Raw genomic sequence first — 24,119 nt, forward strand, 5'->3', positions numbered from 1 at the left:
ACGGAAAAAAGGCTCATTTTCACTTAAATTTATGCGTCAAGCTTTTAAAACAACATTTCGTGGCAGTACAGTAACCCATATTCATTGCATTCGTAAGAAAGCATGTCGCATGCGAGAGATCTAACGTCCTGTACCAATTCTGTTTATCGAAAATTATGATGCATCACACGCATGCAACTAACCAGGAACCGAGGTAACTACGTTGGCGTTGGATTTCCGCTTTATAGAGCGTAAAAATTATAGCTATTCACGACAACCTTCGTGTTCATGCGCTATAAAGACGGGGTACAAAGCTGGTCGGTAGGTTTGCTGGTGTGGCACTTCAGTGGCAATTGCCTTGCACTGCTGGAAATTGACATTGTACTGCTGCGGTTTGATTCTCTACTGCGGCGGCCGCCATCTCGATTACAGTGGAATACGAAAAAAAAAAACTCTTCAGCTTAGAGCTAGGTCCACGTTGAAGAACCCCGCGTGTCCGTCGTCAAGTTATCCAAATACACACACTACAGTGTCAATCAGAATCCGTGTATTGCAAAAGTTGGTAAATATATTAATGCCGGCTGGCTTCGGTGAACGCCATCGACAGCATGGTACGATCCGTGTGCTTGCACGCATCAACCACGACGAGAACCGAGCGTCAATAAAGAGTGTTTTTTTTATTATTATTAAATGCGGCAAGGCGCTTCCCTGACGGCAATGTCTTTACCATGCTACTCTAAACAACGTGTTCTTAACACACTACATAACGCACTGAGCACTACTAATCCCGAAGCACTGACATACCAGGCGGAAGTCCAGAAAACGAACGCACAGGCAAATTAACAGCGCCTCTTTGGAGAGCAGCAAACGCGAGGAGGCAGAAGGCTTGAACCGAGCCCTAATTGTTTAACTCTACGGGCGGGTGTGGCTATGAAGCTGCGCAATAGGTATGACTGTAAAAATGTTTACACCATTAAGGGTGGTTTATTGCCCCTCTGGTACTACCCTTACCGTTAGGGCCTCACAAAAGTGTATAGAGGCTGATAACGGAGCTCTAGCTATACGTGAGACGTGCAATGACGAAAGACGCAGTCGAAAACTATGTCATAATTCTGACAGCCTTGACCGCACAGAAATATCTGACAAGAAAATTTCACAGTGAGAGATATTAAAACCTTCTATAGGATTTTTTATTTCTGTCCTTTGTAATCGCACGTACAGTTAGAGCTCCATTGTGGGTCACTATAAACATTTGTAAGGCCCTAACGGCAAGGGTGTTACCAGTGCAACAAGAAAACACCCTCATAGGTGCAAACATTTTTACAGTGTATGTGCATTGGTGCTGCAACCATTCTTGCAAATTTATGTGCCATTAACATTATTGGCTTTCAGGGACAAGGAAGGGCCTGGCCGCCTCCTTGCAGAGCCGACCTCGGGACCACTCCACCTCGAGGAAGAAGACAGCTCCGGTCCTCCTTACCCTCCCCCATAGAGCACCCATTTTCTGCCGCAAGGCTTCGCCTATTAAACGCAGAAATAAATACGTATTAAAAAAACATTATTGGCTTAGTTCTATCTATCTATCTATCTATCTATCTATCTATCTATCTATCTATCTATCTATCTATCTATCTATCTATCTATCTATCTATCTATCTATCAAACAAGCCTTTTACGCTGACCAAGTGACCCAAGTTGTCTACCGCTTGAGCCAAGAGGTGCGGGCTCGTAGTCGCGATCTTGTAGTGGTTGTTGCGCCGTCGTCATTCCATTCCAGCCTCGCCTTCCGGTTCTCATGCCATTGTCGTCACACTATCATCGTCATACAGTCGTAATGCTTTTGTTCTGACACAACGATCGTGAGGCCGTGTTAATCGTGTCGTCATCTCTCCAGATTCGTCAACCGACTCTCGTCACGCTGTCATCGTCACGCCATCGTCACTAGGCTGGTTTCATGATTTCGTCGTCACGAACCGATGTCATACCATCGTAGTTAATGCGTCGTCTCCATACAGCCACCATCATGCATTTGTCGCCATGCTGTCGTCGTGATACAGTTACTGTCACGCCACCGTTGTCACACAGTCGTCATCACGCCATCTCTATCGATTCGATGGCGTCATCCCATTGTCATCAAACTGTCGTTGTATTCGACGTTCTGTTCGTTTCTCTTCATTACTTTATGGACTTCAGTCCTCCTTTGGCATTTTATCATGACTATGCGGCAGTTGTCATGGCACCGTAGTCCTGTAATCGTTCTCGCTCCAGCTCCTGATATCGTTGTTGTGCCATCATCGTCATTACGCGTCGTCGCGCTACCATCGCGGTCGTTCCGTCTACGTCATGACTTTCGTCAAGCTGTCGTCAAGGCACCATCATCATCAAAAGTCGTGGGCAAATCATTCTCATCACTCCACCACTGTCTCGCTGTCGTTTCCCCACGACCATCACTTCAAGTAGTGCCATCTCATTGTCGTCTTGCTGTCGTCGTCATTCCACCTTCGTCCATCCATCAACGTCAGTGCTCCTTCGTGATTATATCACAATCATGCGGTAGTCATTCAATCGCTCACTCTCCCTTTAATTTCTTAAGGGCGAGATGCTTTGGGCATTACGAAAGAGGTGGCAGTTGCACAAAAAGTAATTCAAGAGGATGACCACGTCGTAGAAAACGTCGTGACTGCGTCAATTAAGGTTGACAGATAGATGATAGCTTCGATGCTTTGCGGAAGGTCCCCCTAGTAGGTTGCATCGTGTTTATGGACTGTTGTCATGCGACCGTCGTCATTATGTCGTCGTGAGGCAGTCGTTATCACGCATCCGTTGTTATACCATAGTCGTCTTTGCAAGTTCTTCGTCCGGTTTTCGTCATACCGCCGTCGTCATGCCATCTTTGTCAGGCGCTCGTCGTCATCCCATTGACATCATGACATTGTTGCGCTGTTTTCGTTCTGTCATTATCGTCATTCAGGAATAGTTAACAAATTTTCGTCGTGCTGTCGTCAGCATACCCCCCTTTGCCTTTCCATCAGCGTCATTCCCTGGTCATATCATCGTCGTCAGTATGTCTCCTTCACACAGTCGTCATCATGCCGTCATATTCGTGGATGACTTTGGCCAGTGAATGCCATGGAAAGCGGCACGACACCGGTGTATTTTATTTCATATTTTTTTGTATAGAAAATCCTGCAGGCCAAGGAATGGCCCAAGCAGAAGGGGGGGTGTTACATAAAAAAAATGTCATATATGGCCGACGCCACTGAAAATAACCAATACAAATGTTAAATAAAATAACTTCAAGAATACTGTATGTCACTACATTGCTCGAATGCTAATCGCATTACCGTCGGCAGTCATAGTGAGATGAGTTCTCTCTTCTACGTGCTTGGCATTGTCTGGTGCCGCGAACGCTGGTGAGTGGTGCCACCCCTTCCCCACATTTCGAATAAGTAATCGACTATAATGGATACTCCCCTATTACACTTATACTATTGCTTCGCGCATTGTTTTTTCTGACAGTATGAAGTAAAGGACTAGTTCTGCAGTCGCACCCTTCTCTCGCAATAAGTGTTGTACAAGTTGAATTGTTCTCAAAAAATTTACAGAAAAATGTGAGGGTGCTACAATACGCAAGGTGTCTTTTTTTTTCTATTCTACTCGGGAAGAATTATTTTCAACCACGAATATGAAAGACCTTCACACTTTTGCTTCATGATAGAAGGAGACGAAAAATCGAACATATGCCTCCACATTATGAAGAAAAAAAAACACGACAGTCTATTTTGTAGACCTAGGTTCAACGGACATTTTTGGAACTATTCCCGGTGCGTAACCAAACGCATCCTTTCAGGATAAGTTGAAACGAAGGGTAACCTGATTAAAGCTAATGCAGCAATAAAAATTTCGCAGATAATGATGCACGACACAGTAAACGACCAAGCACAAAGAAACGAGAACTGGAGAACAAGACCTGACGTTACTGAGTGATGTCGCCGGCACGATTGTACTCAGCGCTTAGTAATTCAAACTCGGTACTCGCAGTGCATGTCAGTCGGCGCGTTCTGCACCCCCTTGGACTGCTGGGAAATCGTTCTGGGCGCAAATGCAGTCACAGTGGGTCAAAAATGTGACGGAATTCATCGTGTGCTTTCATCGTATGAGCTCGGTGCCCCCCGTGTCCGCTGGTGGCGCAAGAAGAGCCGGCCGCCATGAGTTCCCCATGTCGCGTTTGAATCGCTGAGCACTGTGTGTACGTCGTGACACCATCACGCAGTGTACAATTTCGACTGTGTCAGCGAATGTTTCGCACAAGTATTTCAGTTTTTTTTCCCACACTTTGTTATACCATTTCCTGAACAAAGAATCCTAGCTTGCTTAGCACACAAATAACGCTTAACAAATGATGAATGATACACTACTGTCCGATACCTTTCGCGAGGTCGGACGCTGCCGGAGTGCTTCGGCTGCTTGCACGCAAAAAGAAGCAAGATTTCTGGAGTTAAAGTGCCTTCAGTTGCCGATTGCATAAACTAGACCCATGCTACGGCCACAACTGCTATATAGCCTTCCCACGACGAAACAACCTTGCTGTGCGGCTTGTGGCTCAAAGTGGTGTTCGCGAACGCCTACTCCTATCGTATCGGAATGGCCGAGAGCCCGATGTGCGACTCCTCTAGGTGCGAGGAAACCATCGAGCACCTATTGTGTACCTGCCCTCGCTACGACGTACAGCGCCTCTCTCTGAGGACAACTTTAAACGGATTGGACTCAAGATCGTTCTGCGAGTCAAAGCTACTCGGACCGTGGCCACACCCGTCACAGGCACGAAAAGCGATTCGTCCACTAGTACGCTACTTGAAGTGCACCGGCTTAAGAGGCCGTTTGTAGTGTCCCTGTGCATCCTCCCACACGCACTCAGTGCTCACTCTCTCCCTCTTTTCCTCTTTTTATTCCCCTTTCCCCACCCCTAGTGTAGGGTAGCAAATCGTGTGTTCGTCTGGTTGACCGCCTTGCCTTTCCTGTCCTTGCTGTCGCTCTCTCTATTGCTCTTCGCTACGCTGCCCAATAACCAGTTTAGTTTTGCTATGTTGTACGTAAGGTTGCGCAAGGGTGGTTTGCTGTAGCTTCAATGCACGGCAAACATAATCTTTGTTTTGAAACACAGATTATCTTTTGCAACAAAGGCGGTGATTTACAGACTGTCACAAAAGGAATCACTGGTTAGCTATCAGCCTAATGCTTGATAGCTAACAGTCTACAGAACGCTGTTTACACGCAAATCGCCAACGACAAGCCTATAAACGCACGGCAGACAGCGAACACTAAGCTCGTTGTTGAAAAAGAGCACTAATGTGAAACTCTAAATCCGTTTAGCGGATTGAGTGCTGCTTCAAAACAACCTTTTTTTGCAGCATTAACTTGATCATTAGAAGAGAAGGAGAAGAGCAATTCAATTTTTTTTATCTTCTCGCCGAAAATCCAGCGTCGATACCTGTGTGTGACTTCAGGGGTTTCGGTGTATATTCCCGTTTTAGGACACTGTGCATCAGTAAACTTTTTGTGGGCTTACTCAGTGCAGTCTTTGGCTTCTTTAGGATCTAGTGTATTGTATCTTTACTGGTCCGAGATTAACTATGCTTGCGCAGATGCTGTCAAGTTTTGTGATGGCATGGCTGTCAAGTTCTGTGACGGCATGGCTGTCACTGTAACGGCAGTAAGGCGGCACCGCCACCCGTCTTTTGGTATTGCTGATTTTCAGGCTTATTGTTTCTGCGCTCGCGGAAAATGTGGGTTTTCAATTTTTTAGCAGCGTAATGTACTATTACAGTTCAAACTATTTTTCTCCACAATGACTTCTTGTACGCACACTGCAAAGGCATATTACGACAGCGAACCCTCTGGATAGACTTTGCCTTTCTGGGTCATGTCGGAACACGTGCCTGGTACTCATCCATCCGTCACCGAAAGGAATTGTCTTATCATGAAATTGTTTTATTATTGCCCAAGAAGATTACTTGGCGGTTATATCCTCGTCTCTGGTACTACGAGTTCTTGAGCGAATAGAAATATTAAAAATAGAATCCCTCACATGGTTGGCGTTGAAGCTACGTAACATCTATTCCGTGATTCCTGATGACTACATACAATACATGAAATTTAGGTCCTCCAGAAAAAAAAAGTTACACATAAATCCCCTGCGCGAGCAGTGCCTCTTATGTAAGTGGTGGAAAGAAATATTCCATGCACTGGGTGGCGGTGGATTACTGAACGAAGCATTCGGAACCTTTCTTTCTTTACTTTTAATTTATTCACTATTTTTCTTGGGAGGGCGGGGGGGAGGGAGACCATAGAAAGCAGAGAGTGGAGTCGAGTCTGGAAACCTAAGTCCAACGAGCCGACTGAGAAGCATAAAGCTGCAAATGCATAACCACCAATATTTTTCTTTCTTTCTTTTTCACACAGTTTCTCCTCTGGCATCCTACACACGTAATATCACACTGCTGCATTTATTATACGTCTTACTTAACAATCTCTCCAAACTTTTCTCGTTGCTGCGTGTCCCCATCCGACAGGCCTGTAGCTCATCTTCCATCCTTTTCAGACAGTAATCGTGATTCCCATTCTTGCACAGAGCATCACTGCGCGCAGCACCAGATAAGCTTACAGAGCCCTGGCACCCATCCCAGGTGAACGGGCACAACGCGAGAAGGCTGGCCGGGGAAAATAGAAGTTTAGAATCATATACACAACCCACTCTCAATGGACCCCCCTACCATCTGGTGGTCTGCACGGGAGCTCAAACAGGAGGAATCTTGGTACTACAAAAGTACAAAACAGTATAGAGTCAAAACAAAATTCAGGTACGCAACGGCAGATAAATGAAATGAACATTAAAAAAAAAGTGGGAGCATAGAAAACGCTCATCTTCGCAGGAGAAAAATAACGAACCTTGTCCGAGGCTTCGTTAGTGGCGCAAAAACGCCAGGCCTGGCAGATAAGAGCGAGCAGCATCGCACTCACGCGTCAGACCGCGTTTCATGCTCACCCATTTACATGAGTCCCCGCGGCTTGATAAATGGGGCGGCCTCGCCCGGCTCGCAGACCAACAGGACGGACCGGAGGGGTGCATATTTTGAGTGTGCCACTGTAGTTCGCGAGCAGGGACGTGTTCATGCAAAGCCGCATTAACGGAGCCCGCAAATTTACCGTTGTCGTTCAAGCTCGCTAAGCGCGCGCTGTTCCTCTCCGCCATCTTCGCCTTATGTTATTACTGTGTTCATTATAATTCCTCGTTCAGCGTTCTCTATCTCCCCGTGTTTATGAATAAAAACATGCGTACAGCTACTGTATTTCTGTTATAATTATTTTTTGCTCATTTGGTGTCTCGACAAAACTACGCTTTCCATTGCGAAGCGTAGAAAGCAAACTAATATAAAATCTATGCGGGATAACCCACAGCGATTTTGTACGTAGACAGCCTTCGTGCTGAAGAGTGCTTAATGTTTATTGTATATTACGCATTTTTATTTGCTGAATTTCGCTATTATTGTGGCACTATACATTCAAAATGAGGGATTCTGGTTGCCCGCCAAGGATATATTGGTAACACTTGAAACGGATTTATATAATGAGGCATTTTGTAAAATTTTCAACCTCCAAACTTCTGGTGGCCCTTAGACTTGCACTGGAAATGAATTCAAAGCTATATTTCGTTTTCCTAACAGTTTTTGTTTCTTACTGCGCTTCCTAATACTACTAGCCGTGCCACTCTATCTTTCTTTTTTTTAGTAAAGTGAGTAATTAAGCTAATATTTTACTATACAAAGTGACAAAAGAACTTTCTACTAAACAAAGGAAAAGTTTCACGTGAAGCGCACTTTCGCACTAAACAGCGTTTTGACAGTTTTGAAGATCAATATGTTCTCGGTGTACTTGGCCAGCGCTCCGGCTTCACGAAAGGCGCAAGGACAATGTGCGGAGGTTTACATCATCATCATGAACTGCTGCCTATCTTTATGTTTACTAAAGGACGACGGCCCCTTACCGCGATCTCCAATTAGCCCCGTATTCCGCTAGCTGATTCCAACCTGTGCCTGCAAATTTCCAAATTGTATCACCCCACCTAAGCATCTGCCTCCCTCGACGGCGCTTCCCTTCCCTTGGCACCCATTCCGTAACTACAATGGTGGACTTTCTCCTATGGTTGCCACACAAGATACACATTTTCTAGTTGACCATTAAAAAGCTTGCATGTTGTGGGAAAAGTAGGGAAAAATGGGAGGGGGCAAGGGGAGCGACTGCCCGCACCGTGACAGAGACTACCGTGAGATGCCCTTGCACGCATGTCGTCCGTCGATGTCTCAAGAAAGCTGTGTGTGCACGTGTTTTTCTTTGCGCGTGCTAAAGAGTGCGAGTGTGTACACGCGCGTGCGCGTGCGTGTGCGTATAAGATTTTCGGTAATAGCCGGCGGCTCGAAACTTCGGCTGCGTACCTCAGATTCCGTAACCGGTGTCAACTCCCCCGTGTGTTGCCGCCACTCGGGCCGACATGACACAGGCGGCCTGTTGCTGCTGCTGCAGCTGGATCCGCCGACGCAGCTCCTGCTCGTGCGCTGAGTGCTGCGGCATGAGGTGCAGGTGCTGCGGTAGCCGACGCTGGGGCGGTGGCTGGCCCGCGTGGAAGGAGGCCAGCGCCACCGCTTCTCGCTCAGGAAGTGCGTGGGCCGCCGGTGTAGCCACCGCAGCGGTGAGCGCGACGTGGCGCGCCGACGTGTCCGACCACCAGCATGGCGGTGCGGACAGGGGCGGTTGCTCGACGCCCCGTTCAGGAGTCGCCGCTGCCGCCGCCGCCGCGTAGGCCACGGCAGCGGGCGACGGTGACTCCGGGCTCTCCCGCTACGTGGTCGTCTCGCGGCTGATCCAGTAGTCGTCCGCCTTGCCGTTGCTATGTGCCCCTTTGCCGCTTCCGGACTTGGAAGATGAATGCTGGTGCGGCTGCGGCTGCGGCTGCGACTGCGACTGGTGGTTGCTGCTCTTGGGCGTCTGCGGGCCCTCTGCGTGGGGTGGTATGAAACTGTTACGTCCGCGAAGTGCGTATGTCGCCGCGCTGAATAAGAAATAAAACATCACAAGTTAGGCCTAAATCGCAGAGGTCAACTTTATCATGCCATCTGAGAGACATACACAAAGAAATCAAGGAGAAATAGGTTGTGGACGTTAATTATGAACGACATGACTGCTTTCATTTTTCAGCACTGGCAATGAAGAAATGGGGATGAAAAGGTCTAAATGTGGATAGGAGAGAGAAGTAGCACACGTACGCGCATATTACAGCTTTCTTTTTTTTCTTATTTTTTTGTTAATAGGATTGTAGAAAGATTGTCGCACGCGTACAGCGCCTTGAATACTCATATTGTCAAGAGGTAGTGTTTTTCCCATCTTGTTTTATACGCGTATGCACACGATTTGGGCACAATAACGAGATTGCAGCTGGTACTGCACACATAATCGCAGCGCTACATTAAAAACACTATTACAAAAACATTACGGCAAAAACCACATAGTGATTACCATAGAAGTAATGCAATTAGAATTAGAAGTAGCGACAGATTCTATTGCTCAACTTGCGATAATTTAAAATTCGTAGTGGTCACCTTGAAACTACTGTTTTGATACATTGTCTCCGGTATCGGCCCACTTTGCTACGCCGCTGGCTTCCCAAGTTCACCATAAACAAGACGGCATGATGATGACGCAGTAACTGGCGCATTGTATGAAGACGACGCAGTGACTTCAATGAGATGACGTCGATAAAACGACAAAGGCGATATCATGACGACAGAATGACAATGATGAGATAATGCTGAAATGTTGCGATAGTGTAAAGACCAGGGTGCGACGAAGGTGGCATGAGGACAATAGGGTGACGACCAGTGTGTGGCAACGATGGCATGACGACAATGGTAGGATGACAAGCGGATCATGAAACTGGAATGTCGATGATGGTACGACAATGACGCCAAGACGGTGATGGTGTGACAAAGGATGAATGACAGTGACTGTTTTTGACCGCGCCATGACGAAGATCGCAGGATAACGGCGGCATAATCACGATTGAATGAGGGCAACAAGAATATGATGGAATGACTTCGATGAAATGAAGAAGCTGCTATCACGATGGTAGAATGACGACAATGAGAATATGTTGCTGAAGTGATGACTATGGTAAAACGACAGCGTTATGAAGCAAGGTTTGAGTACGGGCTAGTTGGTATTCCATGGTAAAATCGTCACTTACAGCGCATACATAGACGGAGCACAAAAAAGGACGACATAGACAAGCGCTGACTTCCAAGTGAATTTTTTATTTTCAGAAACAAACGTATATACCCTGAAACACCAAGACAAAAGCGCCCTCTACAAGCAGCAACCCGACATGAGAATGCACTCAGAATTTATTACCTAAGATCAACGAGAGCGCATGTGCGACCTCAGGAAAACCTGAGGTCGCACCTGTTTCTGAAAATAAAAAATTGTTGGAAGTCAGCGCTTGTCTTCGTCGTCCTTTTTTGTCCTCCGTCTATGTATGCGCTGTAAGTAACGATTTTAGCGTTATGAAGACGGCATGATAAAACAGGTATGACGCGACTGTGTGACGACGATGCCAATGGAATGATACGACTCAGAGGACGAAGTTATAACAATGACGATGGAACTAGCACTGCAACGACACCACAACAGTATGAGAACGAATGCATGACAACAACTGTATAGCGACGAGGCAATGTCAACGATGGCATTTTAACGGCGTGAGGACAATAGGGCTACAATGTGTGTATTGTGACGATGGCGTGACAACGACTACATAACGAAAATTGTATCACCAAGAGACGTCGTCATGATGACGTGACAACGATGGTAAAGTGACAACGACATGGCGAGAGTGAAATTACAGTGCTGTGGTGATGACAATAAAATGGCTATGAAGGCCTCCGACGACGGTGCGACAACTAACGCATGACGACCGTATGACAACGATGGCCTGACAACAACAGCGTAACGAGAGTCGGATGTCCAAGCTGAAATGACGACGATGGAACGAACACTATTGGCATCACTAACACAAGCACATGCCTAGAGGCTCAAACTATTACACAACTTGGGCAGCTCAGTCGGTGTAAAATGCCTCACGATGATGACTTTCCGGGATCAGCTGACGAAGTTGGAATGAGGATTGAACGACAAAGACGTCTACAATACCACGAGCACTTACCAAGTGGTCCAAGCTGGCAGACAAACAGAGTCACTGGTCGGCGTAAGCAGACAGACAGACAGACAGACAGACAGACAGACAGACAGACAGACAGACAGACAGACAGACAGACAGACAGACAGACAGACAGACAGACAGATAGATAGATAGATAGATAGATAGATAGATAGATAGATAGATAGATAGATAGATAGATAGATAGATAGATAGATAGATAGATAGATAGATAGATAGATAGATAGATAGATAGATAGATAGATGCGTTCAAAATGCATAAAGTAGGCAAAGAACACGTATCGCGGTAATAACGCACACGAACATTGATAAAATCAGTAGCAACACTACCACACTAAGCGCATGAAGCCACTAGACAATCAAACCGAAGAATGCATGACAGAAAAGTAACTGTTTCTTTAATTCAAATCTAAAATTAGATACGAATGCATCAATATAGATCCACCTATAAGGCTTCGTTTTTCTTATTAATAAAGCAAGAGGCAACATAAATGATACAGAAAAAAACGACATGCTCTAGGCGGACGTAGGACCTAAAGCCACAGCGACTGCACGAGGGAGGTGATGCTCAGTTGTATTGAGTTACGATTAAGACTGTCCAGCCATTCACTCTTCTGGATACATATTCATCATCATCATCATCATCATCATCATCATCATCATCAGCCTGGTTACGCCCACTGCAGGGCAAAAACCTATCCCATACTTCTCCAACTACCCCGGTCATGTACTAATTGTGGCCATGTTTTCCCTGCAAACTTCTTAACCTCATCCGCCCACCTAACTCTCCGTCTCCCCCTGCTACGCTTCTCTTCCCTTCGAATCCAGTTCGTAACCCTTAATGACCATCGGTTATTTTCCCTCGTCATTACATGTCCTGCCCATGCCCATTTCTTTTTCTTGATTTCAACTAAGATGTCATTAACTCGCGTTTGTTCCCTCACCCAATCTGCTCTTTTCTTATCCCTTAACGTTACACCTATCATTCTTCTTTCCATAGGTCGTTGTGTCGTCCTCAATTTAAGTAGAACCCTTTTCGTAAGCCTCCAGGTTTCTGCCCCTACGTGAGTACTGGTAAGACACAGCTGTTATTCACTTTTCTCTTGAGGGATAATGGCAACCTGCTGTTCATGATCTGAGAATGCATGCAAAACGCACCCCAGCCCATTCTTATTCTTCTGATTATTTCAGTCTCATGATCCGGATCCGTGGTCACTACCTGTCCTAAGTAGATGTATTCCCTTACCACTTCCTGTGCCTCGCTAGCTATCGTAAACTGCTGTTCTCTTCCGAGACTGTTAAACATTACTTTAGTTTTCTGTAGATTAATTTTCAGACCCACCCTTCTGCTTTGCCTTTCCAGGTCAGTGAGCATGCATTGCAATTGGTCTCCTGAGTTACTAAGCAAGGCAATATCATCAGCGAATCGCAAGTTGCTGAGGTATTCTCCATCAACTTTTATCCCCAATTCTTCCCACTCCAGGTTACATATGTATCCAGGATTTATATTAATGAGTATAAAACCTCGAAGGAAGGGAGCATGGTTCTCCGTTCTTATAGGTGAATTCCCACGCACAGGGTCTAAGTACATAATTTTTTTTTATCAGAGTTTGAAGGATGACTTCTTATACAGAGCTGCGTGATGATAACTGGTGATGCTTTATGGCACGGAGGCATCTAGACAAAAAAAAGCAATACATGGCATATTTCAATGTAGGCAATACCACAGCAGGGAGATTCAGGCAAAATTGGAAGTTTTCGCAAGAACTGGCAAAGGTGTTTCGATGGTGCTTCTGAAAAAATGTGGAAGCTAATTTTTTTACTACCTTGGATATGATAATGGTCACTATAGAATGCAGACACCTCGTGGAGAACGAGAGGAAGTTCGACAAAATGCTTTGGCTTTAGCACAAGAGGCACAACGTAATGTTGGGCTATTTTGTATTTCACTGGGCATCTTACGGGGCACGTGAAGCAGGCAACGTATTTCAGTGTTTATTTTCACGGAAACAAGAAGCACAAAAGCATAAATGTACATTGTATTATCGAATTAAGTAAAGATTAGAATAAATGTAAACACACACAAGTTCAATTTATAGCTTAGCCTTATGTATAGTTTTCAGGTGACTGCATCGATTACATCTGATGCTTCCCAACGAAAGAAAACGAAAACACAACTTATTTAAGCAAGATTTGTATGGAAATATCAATTATGCTTTGTATCTTGCATGAATGCAATGTCTCGGAGTAATGTCGTGTACTATTTAAAACTTTCGCGTACCTTATCACTTTCAAAGACTGTCTCTATTGCTACAAATTATGGGCGGCATTCTACCTCCTGATACGCAATCTAATAAATTGCCTACAATATGTACACAGTCGCGTAGGGCACCTATTCAATTACACGGTAACATCTAATTTCTTAAGCCGCGGTCACCTCACGTGCCCTTCAGTGCTTGAACCACCGGAAAACTTGCTATGGAACTCGTTTCCTCAAACAATCTGCTTAACGTGCTCCTTGTTGCTCAGGGTTTTCCGGCAGGTCAATATAAATTTCCCGGTGCTCCAATAGATTGGGTGAGCAATCTCACAGTAATACCGTTCGAAAAATGAGCCCCTCTTCTCGCTCGTCTGGGCTGACAAAGCCCGCATGTAATATTCAGGGCTCCTACAAACCAGTGCACATCCTGGCCTTTGTCCGCGAAAACGTGTGAAGGCAAAGCATTCCACTCAATGTAATATATCTCATTACAGCGAGGCGTGCCATGTTATTCCGCCTTTTGTGTGTGTGCGCGCGTGCGCGCGTGTGCGCGTGTGCGCGTGTGTGCGTGTGTGCACCATTTCCTCAGTGTTCCAACTAAGGACAATGTCTTGCGACAAAATACAGGCCACCTTTCCCGTCTTCGAGGTTACAGTTAGTAAATTAAGGTTTATGCAAAGTTCCCCTCACCTAAGCGCATTCAGCTAAGATCAGGGCCTCGTCAAGGAGGACAAAGAAATTGAGAAAGCACGAAGCATTTCAAAAGTTAAAAGCCGCTACATGAGCTCTGCGCAGGAGAAGAAGAACGTGATACCCAGCGCGCAGAGACACATCACCTTTCCCGTGGGACCACTTCAATTAAAGTAGCGGCGGGCTTTCCACTCGGCGACCACGACCAAATTAATTTAATGCAAAAGCAGCCACGTAGAAGCAGATTGAGAGAGGAGAGGTCGGACCGCTCAGGATAAACACTGGCTTGGGCCAAAACGTGTGTGCCCGCGACCCGAGTGTGATGATGTTGACCGGGTGTACGAAGTTAGAGAGCAGAACAAAGATAAAATTGCGCGCCTCAAACGGTGATGGAAGCGTCCACACTCCTACAGACAGAGTTCAAAATGGAGCGCAGACTCGACGGGGAAAGAAAAAAAAAGGAAAGTATACGGACGGCCTTGCGTATCGGGCTGTCCGTTGGCGCACCGAAGCAGCGTTGAGTCGGGGCGCGCGTCTAGCCCCACGAAATGGCAAAGATTGGAAAGAAGGGAGGCAGGCAGATACCAAAACGAAGGAGGTGACAAAAGCAACGTGCGTAGGAGAAAAGAAAGCAGTCGTGCTAAGGCGCGTAATTTTCTTTACGAGTTACCCCTGCGGCGCCCGCTCGTGGGATGGCACGCACCTCGAATCAAAAAAGTGAGTGCAAAGGGGACGGAGAAGGAGGGTTAGAGACCCAGAGTGCTGAACCACCTCGGGTCCCAGCCTGAGGCCTCTTCTCTCGTCGTAAAACGCTCAGTCAGCTTCGTCTGTCTTCTGTGCTTTTCTAGAGGGGGGGGAAGGGGGTCGAATGAAGGTGCCGTTCGTTGAGGATGGGGAGCGGGTTAGGGGAGAGTGGAAGACACCATTGTTCTTTCATCTTGTTACCGCACGCTCGGTTTTTTTTTCCGCTTTTCTTTTTCTACTGACTGCGGATCTTGAAGATGGCATTTACTGCAATGTTTGCGAAACTTTCGCCGCGCTCCTTGAGCCTCACATTTTTATCTCATTTCCTCTTCCTGTTACCTTTTCTTCTGCCGCTCAGCGCCCTCCTCGGTCGCTGGGATAAAATCTAGTTTTAATCTCGCAATGATACGGTCCTTCGCGGACGCTCGACGGCGCTGCGCCATAAAGAGAGTTCGCTCTGCAAGCCAGAGCGCTCTGCTGCACGCACTACTCAACGTGGCGTCGGTTCGCTCCTTCTTTCCGTCTCGACTTGCCACGTCACGTCCGCGAGAAGTCGTCGCTGCTACTCTTAAAAGGGAAGGAACGCCATGCGATGTATATAATGACATTGTGGAATGGGCGTTTTAGAGCACTCCGGCTGTGCTCCAACGGTATATGCAAGGTAGCAAACTAGGCTTTCTTACGAGACTGCGGCTCCATTACGTATAATGAATGCTGCTGACGAGCATATATGTCTCCCAGACCAAGCTTTGATGCCGCCTGCTGCAGCCTTATGGCGTCACTGGTGCGCCCACGAGATGGCACGTTTTCTAGGTGCTCACACGTTCATGCCAAAGTATAATCCGAATTTAACCAGCAGAAGTCTCTAAAACAAACCAGCTCAAGACATTAATAACAGGATTTTTCGATAATTGCTTTGGGAGGTCTAATGGCGCCAAATTGCAGAGTGGCGTATGAGAGCCGGCGTATAGTGGACGACTCCCAACGAATGTTTTTTGCCAGCTGGGCTTCCTTAATGCACACCTAATAGTAAACTCAATACAGGACATATGAGCGCTTTCGCATTCCCAGTGCATCGGAATTCAGCTGCGCAAAATATTGAATACGAATCAAACAGCCTTTCCTCTTTTGTTCGTATTCAGTTCGAGAATCGTCTATGTGAGCTTGTGGAATATATATATTGTTTTTTAATATAAGAGGTAACGGCACTAATTGGACTCTCCAAGAGGGAACATCAAAGCTTGTAGAGACTCAGAAGAGTGGTTTTGCAGCTGGGGAGCTATGGCTGTCTCACCAGAGGCACGTTCAATAATTTGCAGTTATTTGGTAAGGATGACAAGGATTCCTCAAGATAGGCGCATCAATTTATTATTTAGCCACCCTAGATATGGTCGCACTCCTGCAGAAACTATGGGCGGTGCTCCGTAGTATTACAGTTAGCTGCTTCAATGAGCGTACTCTGGACGTCCATCTGACGACACCCTTTTTCGCTTTCTTTTTTCTTTTTTCACTATCAGTGTCATGGCACGCGTAAAGTACGATCAGCCTAAGTGTTCCTCCTTTACAAGCTCCTAAGTTGGCCGGACGTCCAGCTATGAACAAAAGTAGATCTAAGAAGCAATTTTTACCAAAAGAACTACCATAAAATGTGGCATTTCACTTTGATGTGTAATCAGAAAAAAAAAAACATAGCCGATTAAATATTACAGAGGTCGTCTTGCTCGAATATTCTCGTTCGATTGGATTCAGAAATATTGGCATTCGAGCACCGGTACCTTTTATCATTCGGAAACCAAAAGTGTGTAGTTCCACTGCGCCGCGATCTAATGTTAGCGACTTCTGCATTTTGGCGTGCCTGTTTTTAGGTGTACACGATTAAGCATGACTCATGAGGCCACGTTAATTACGTTGAACTGAATGTCAGCGTGATAGCATTCACGGCGCGCGAAGGGTAACAGGAATAAATGACAGTGAAAGAACGCTAACTATATATTTTAGAGTACTACTGTTCTAATTCAAGAGCGTTACAGTCGGGCACTGCCGTACAATAAGAAACATATGTTAGTACACTTCGCTTTGTTTCAAATCGTGGTTAAATAAAATCTACGCACTACAGTTAACAGAAAAGAGGGCAACTGCGAAATTGCAACGGACCGTCAGAAACAATAATAGAAAAGTTGAACGCTGCCTTCAGGAACATAAATGCATGTTTCCGCATTACAAATACCAAAGCGGCACTCAAAAATAGACAAGAAAAGAAAGAGGAACATTGAACCACGCATATCTAATCAGTCATACGATAATGAGAAGCAGCGGAATGATCCGACTTACCATGTCCCAAAAATTGTATAATATTAGGAGGAGGCGGAATGATAACATATAACATGCAATAAAAAAAAGAAAGGTGGCAAATGAAAATCTAGGGGAGCTATCAGCGGTGAAAATGACTCTTGTAGCATTCGTTCCAGAACTGAAAGTAATCCAGAAATTAACATTTGGGAAACAGAGCGTGGCATATGTCTTCATATAAACATGGGTGTATATACAAGCTCGTTTCAACAAGGTAAATAAATTCTCACAGTTTCCTAAGAACTCGGCAACACACACACAAACAAAAAGAATGGCATTTCAAGTGGAACGAGAAGCGCACTGATGCTCATGTCGTCAAGCTTACAGCTTAATTATTATTTCAGCCGGGTTAACCAGTTTAAGTTAACCAGAATTTCTCGGTAATCACCATTGAACAGACGGCCGACCGTATTCGAAACTGTGCTCCGCGTCAGGGGGGCTGGGTATACTGAGGGCGTTGACAAAGCATAGGGCAGTTTCGCAATACAGGTCTGTTACGCAAGGGTCTGTTCAACCTTCAATAACCAAAATACCAGCTGTCAGCTGCGCAAGAAATGCTACTGAAGCTCATTAAGCGAGGGGCACAATCCTAAGAAACTTGAAACCAGTGTCAGGGACTGGTTGGCCATGCGGCCGCTTTGTGCGCAATGTCCGCCACATATCGAAAATCCTCTGCAAGCGCTCCCACGTGCGGGTGGTTTTCTCGGCTACTGAGAAACTTCAGAAGTTTTAGAAAATTCGGGAACAGATTTTACGGGCGCGTTCCAGTCTGTTCTGGAATGCACAAGTCGCGTTTGCCTAACTGCATACTGAGAGTGACTGAGTGTCATGAAGTTGACCCCACTGACGTGTCGAAAACGACCCGTTGCGCGCACGAGCCAGTGCCTCGACGACTGGGTGCCTGTTGATCAGGGGGATTAGTGCGGTAGCCACTGCGCCGACTGTGGCTACGCTTCTCTTCTTGGCTATTGCAGGATGTTCCAAAATTGTGCTGACAATTTAACGAAATTGTCGCAACAATTAGGGGTTTTCTTCTCTTTTGAGTGAATTTCTTTTTTTCTTCTATTTAGCGAACGAAGACGTTTTTGGCGAGACGAGAGAGAAATTGGCCACATCTTAGCAATTTCGAAGTTAGGAAACGGCTTCAATAATAGCTTTCAAGCATGCACTTTATTATTAAATAACTACAAGCACGCGGTCCGAATTGCCTGTACGCAGGTAAATTGGTCTCCACATCGGCAGTGTTCGCATCGTGCTTGTTCTTCACACCACAGTATTATTAACAGGCTCACAAAATTGTGCTCACAAAATGCAATTTTCTTTGGGCAAAACTGATCGATTTATTACAGCAATGTTTATGGTGAGATTTAAAGAGCAACGGGTATTCTATTAGAGACGTCGACTGAAGAAAGGCGTACATATTGAAACGACTGGGCTTGTTCACGCCGATCTGAGCGGACCGCTTTCGTTTCTGACAGTTTTCGGGCAAATCAATTTTGTACAAAGCTCTCGTGCGGGTTCAAGGCGGCGGAAGCGTATTCTTGACCTTCATAAAGGTCACGCAGTTGTCATAGCCTTTTCAACAACATACGACTGACTTCTAGTCGAATAATTTTGTTCTCATTCGCGAGCGCCGAGAGCACAAAGTTTGCTGGAACAGCGTGGTCGAACTGCCCTAACGCTTGCGGCAAAGAATTTGGCGCACTCATTTATCTTAATAGTGCTGGATTGACAACCTTGCAATCTTAAGGTAAATGCAAAATTGCAGCTTGGCTCATTCGTTGTGATGTAGATATAGCAGTAAATTCAGAGCCCTAAACACGCTGCCAGTAAGTTTATTATGTATTCCTCACCTGAATGGACAGTAGACAATCGTGAAACTGTTCGGTAAATGATGTACGCTACGCTATCTTATATTGAAGTGTTCTAAAACACTTGTGTTGTGCAAAATGCTCTCGATATATATAGGGACAATTTTAGCGACATTGAGGCAGAATGTAGCGGAAGTTTAGCGAATTTTTTTGTCAGTTTGTTGACACGCGCCAAAAAAATATGCCAACACCGTTCCCAAAGCATAGAGGAAAAGGTACTCGAATAACTATGGAGGCTTCTGTCCTAATCAACCTGGGTAACATGTCCATCAGTGAACCTTCCGTGGCACTCTAGAAATTTGATTTGAAATATCGTCCAGAGAAATGAGGAAATCGTTGACACGGACATGAAAATGAGAGTTCATTTCCCATAACTCTGAAATGTTGATCCTTGTTGTAGTCGCTTTCTAGCTAATACAACTCTATACACACGGTTCTTCAGGCAATTAAAGTTAGTTCACACGCTGCTTTGTTTCACTCGCAACCTGCCCTTCATTTACTTTAACCTTTTGTGTTAATGCAACCGAAATAAGCTACTACGAACGTCCGCGATTTTCCAAGGTTGGACTGACGATAAACTCGCGCACTAGCGCTGCAGCTACACACACGCACACACATATTATACATACATACATACATACATACATATATATATATATATATATATATATATATATATATATATATATATATATATATATATATATATATATATATTTGTCCCATATATATATATATATATATATATATATATATATATATATATATATATGTACACACATTCTTTTTTTTTGTGTTGCTATCTTATGCTTGTGGAACTAAAATCGAGCGCCCTGGCTTCCCCTTCTTCTCCTTCGCAAACATGCACAAGCACACAAATATGTATATACGGTGTGACGATCTTTATGTTCTACAGAATTTTCCAATTACATTACATCGGTACCTGCTCGGTGTCTACGTGTTTCTGTCCTGTTTATAAACACTGGCTGTCGTTCACAAGCTTGCGTTTTCTACGGACAGTCCTAAATAACCTGGCTGCTAGGCACACTGCTCATGCTGGCGTTTCAGATGGCGCATCGCGATAAAATTATGGCATCAAGAAAGAGAGAAACCTTGGGAAATGTTGGATTGGTGTTGCCTATTTTTGCTGCAGTCGTTGAATTTCAGTTTCTGCCAATGAGTGCATCCAATGCATTATGCTCGTAAGCTTGATTGAAGTGCGCGCGTAATGAAAATAACTCTTGTACGTTCTTTACCTGTTTTGCTTACCTCTTGTCATTGATAGCTGGCTGGTGCAAGAGAACTTTCGCAATATAGAGAACTTTTGTAATATATATCTTTTTCAGACAGAAACACTGAGATGGGACAGACACTCAATGTTTGTTTCAGAATATTTCTCTTTTGGTAACATAATGAAGCACCGAGTGAGAGCAAACACAATTTTCAATTAAAGAAGTGAAGCAAAAAGGTGAAAAAGCACCTTCAAGGAGAAAAACGAAAAAGAAGAACGTTACACAACACAGAAGTGAATGATGCCTACGGCAAACAAGGTTTGTCGCAAAACGAAGGAGAATCCCTTTAGAAAGAAAAAAGAATTACTAGAGACGCAGACATTCTTGCGCGAGGCAGGCCTCAGCCATCGACTATGATTTTAGTGCTGGCGAGAACGAGTGGCTCGCCGCCTCAGTGCACAGCAGCGAGAGTTGCTGGCCAGGTCAAAAATCGTATCCGGCACAGATAACGTGCGCGAGCGTGTGGTGCTCTTGCGTGGCTTCTAAAATACAACTCAGCTTAAAAGTACAGTCTTGGTCAAAAAGCTTGAAGCCGCTATGAACGGCCGGGGAGCGGCCGCGCTCCCCTGTCGCGGCGCTGCTCGCTTGCGCCGAGCATAAAGAGGGCGAGGGAAGCATGTATCTTGCTGTCGACCATCGTTTGATAACAGCGCTAGTGGAAAACTAGTGCGCCGTTCGTTCTGCCAGCTGCGAGGTCGTCTTGCGGCCGCCGTTGTACGGCGCTTCGTGCGAATAGATGCGGTGGCCTGGGCGAAATTGCGCGGCTTCCATGCAGCGCATCACAGTATAAAAATTGTCCTGATCATCGAAATTTCCTATTACAATTTTATCATAGACATAAAAGAGAGACACTCTTCACATTATGCTTTGAGATATACATTTCGAATGCATTTCTTGGTGTGATGAAAACAAAAAATAATATATAACGCTGATATCTCTCAATGCTGTCTAGCGTTGTTCCAGGTTTCATTGTAATATGCGGGCAATCCCCTCGTCGTTTGTATAGAAATGACCAGAAGCAGTAATTTGGGCAACAAAGGCCCTCTTCGGAAAGGGCCTGCAACCACCGTTACATTATTTCAAAGACGTAGACGGCACTTCTCCACCAAGTAACGACCCCACGATTGCGTTCGGCATTGCAGTTCTTTAAATAAGCCCACAGTGAGATTATGAAAACTTTTCGGGACTAAAAAATGTTTGCCCTGAATGAGTAGCCGGTTGAGTTACACGTATTCCCTCGGCATTGTGGAAAGTGCCCACTACCTGGCCTTTTTTATATCTTCGTGCATAGTGCCTCATTGTCGTTAGGGCCCACTTTCAAGCACACATGAGGCCAGTGTAAGTTCATCCTGTTTGCCTTGGGTTGCTCCACGGCCACGAGATTATAAGGTTCTCGCACTGTGAAGGCGTCATGCCGGCGGTGCTGTCACTGTCATGGGTTCACTAGAAGAACTACTTTGGATATAGTTTACTGCGGTGTCGTTCGTCTCTACGAGAAAGGGCTTCACAGGTAGTTTAAGAAATTGTTATACCTAACGTCCTTTTAACCCGACACCTCGGCCACTTTACAGTCAAACACAAGGGCAAGCTGCAAATGTTCGGGAAAACCACCGACCAAACCACAATCGATGCCTTGAAGGCATGCTCGCCCCAGTGTTTTCAACGAAAGATGCAGGTGCCACCCTGAAGCTTATGCTTTCTCGATTAGTTTGCTACTCGTGACATTATTGATGACAAATACGGGATGCCATTGTGGTACATTATTTAATATAGCATTCAGTTGCTGAATTCAGATCTCAGCTACCATCATAGTAAGGTGCCCGTATTCGACCATGCGCAGGACTATTCATAGTGTTGTTCCTTTAATTTTGTCCCGAAAAATATTGCCTGATGATTACGATACTCGGAATTGCGAAAGTTGCGCGTATCGCGTTTGACAGCGGTCGCCAGGGACCCCGCCCGCTCATCCAGCATAGACTGCAAATGGCATGCTAGCTGGTCGGGTGGCCATCGCTTACAAAACGTTCATTTGAGGGATCGCCAATCGTTTGTGCTTAGGCGCGAGTAAGAGCGGGCGCGAGAGAGCAAATCTGGGGCCTTTTGCTCCTCGACTATATAATTCTGCGTGGGCAATACGGACGACGTTTCTTAGCGATTGTTGTACGCGTTTGTCCCTAGGCATGCCGGCATTGCGGAGTGGCCTCGAGTTTGTTTACGCTCGGTCAGGCGCGATCAAATAGGTGAAGCAGCGGGAACTGACACCCGATTTGGCGCCCGCTGTTTCGGACAGACTGTCTCGAACCTGCGGCGCTTGAGCTGTTGGAGGTTGGACGTAATTATTTATATTCAATCGTGTTTTTTTTTACTAATTGTAACAACGTGTCATTATTTCGCATTATTGGCGGCGCCTCCAGGACACCAGAGCGGCAATGAGGACGCCAAAGCTAGATACCGTACTAACCTGTGGGCTGGGGATCACTCAGGCCTGCGCGTGCCAGGGATGTGTAATATCGGCTGTCCGGATAGCCAATTTTTTATACGAACACCCCCTCGCACGCTTCCGCCTCCACGGCCCCAACCCACAGGCCGCCCTGCTTCCAGCTTTGATTCCCCCGCTGCCCCTTGGGCGCCCTAGAGATCCTGCTCCGCCACCTTAATCATAACCTCAGGTGCTCTCCTGATGCCTCCGTTTGCCGGTTACATGTGCCCTCCTGGAGCAGTGCTTGTAAAAAATCCAATTTGTCGTCACGACGACAAAAGCGACCCGTGACTTATACAACCCCAGTTAGAACCTGGCCCTTTCAGACACAGTGATAACCAAATGGGGCGTCCGCGCCCACTGCCTCACCGCGCGGCCAGCCAGCGGCGGATCGTAAACAAACTTGACCGCAATTCGCAATGCCGGTATGTCTAGGGGACCAACGCAATACAACACGTGCTAATAAACCTCCTCCGTAGTGCCCAGACAGAATCATATATTCAAGGAGCAAAAAAAAGCCCCCAGATTTTCTCTCTCGCGCCCGCTCTTACTCGCGCCTGCGCACAAACGGCTGGTGATCCCTCAAATGAACGTCTCGTCTTCCCCTTCGCCACCGTCGTCTTCGCGCCGCACTCGCCGCACTAGTTTTTGACGAGCCCTGTTATCAAACGACGCTTGAGAGTAAGAGACATGCTTCCCTCGCCCTCTTTATTCTCGGCGCAAGCGAGTAAGGGAACACCATGGAACACTACAAGCGAGCAGCGGCGCGCGCTGACGGTGGCGCCACGATAGCAGAGAGCAGCCGCTCCCCGGCCGCTCACAGGGGCTTCAAGTTTTTTGACCAAGACTGTAAGCATTTAAAGCTACGCCGTCCCCGCATTCTTTAGCTTGGAAGGCCAACGAAGGAAGGGTTCGGAAGAAGCTTCGTTCGTCAGGAAAAGCAAGGCGGATAGCATCGCATTTAGCTCAAGTTGCACTCACCGTTCTTAGGCCATTAAATATTGATACAGGTGCGGGCAACTAAGTCGAAAGTAGACATATAGCCGTCACTGACTACGTTTGAAAGTCTGTTTTACCAGTATTCCTCTTGGTTCATGCACTGTGCAGGTCATTCCATCCTGCAGTTTACGGCTCGCCAAAACACTACCTTTTATGATTATTACGTAAT

General features: G+C 45.9%; 1 protein-coding gene across 1 annotated transcript in view; it reads right to left on the bottom strand.

Moving 5' to 3' along the window:
* LOC126540497 (neural cell adhesion molecule 1-like) overlaps positions 1–24,119 on the bottom strand; it is a 305,103-nt gene that overhangs the window by 20,975 nt on the left and 260,009 nt on the right. The window contains exon 10 of the mRNA XM_050187312.3: positions 8,472–9,032. Coding sequence (XP_050043269.1) covers positions 8,875–9,032 — 158 coding nt within the window. The 3' untranslated portion in view covers positions 8,472–8,874. The remainder of the gene's footprint in view (positions 1–8,471; positions 9,033–24,119) is intronic.

This window comes from Dermacentor andersoni, chromosome 2 (genome assembly GCF_023375885.2).
Source record: "Dermacentor andersoni chromosome 2, qqDerAnde1_hic_scaffold, whole genome shotgun sequence".
NCBI classification, from domain to species: Eukaryota; Metazoa; Arthropoda; class Arachnida; order Ixodida; family Ixodidae; genus Dermacentor; species Dermacentor andersoni.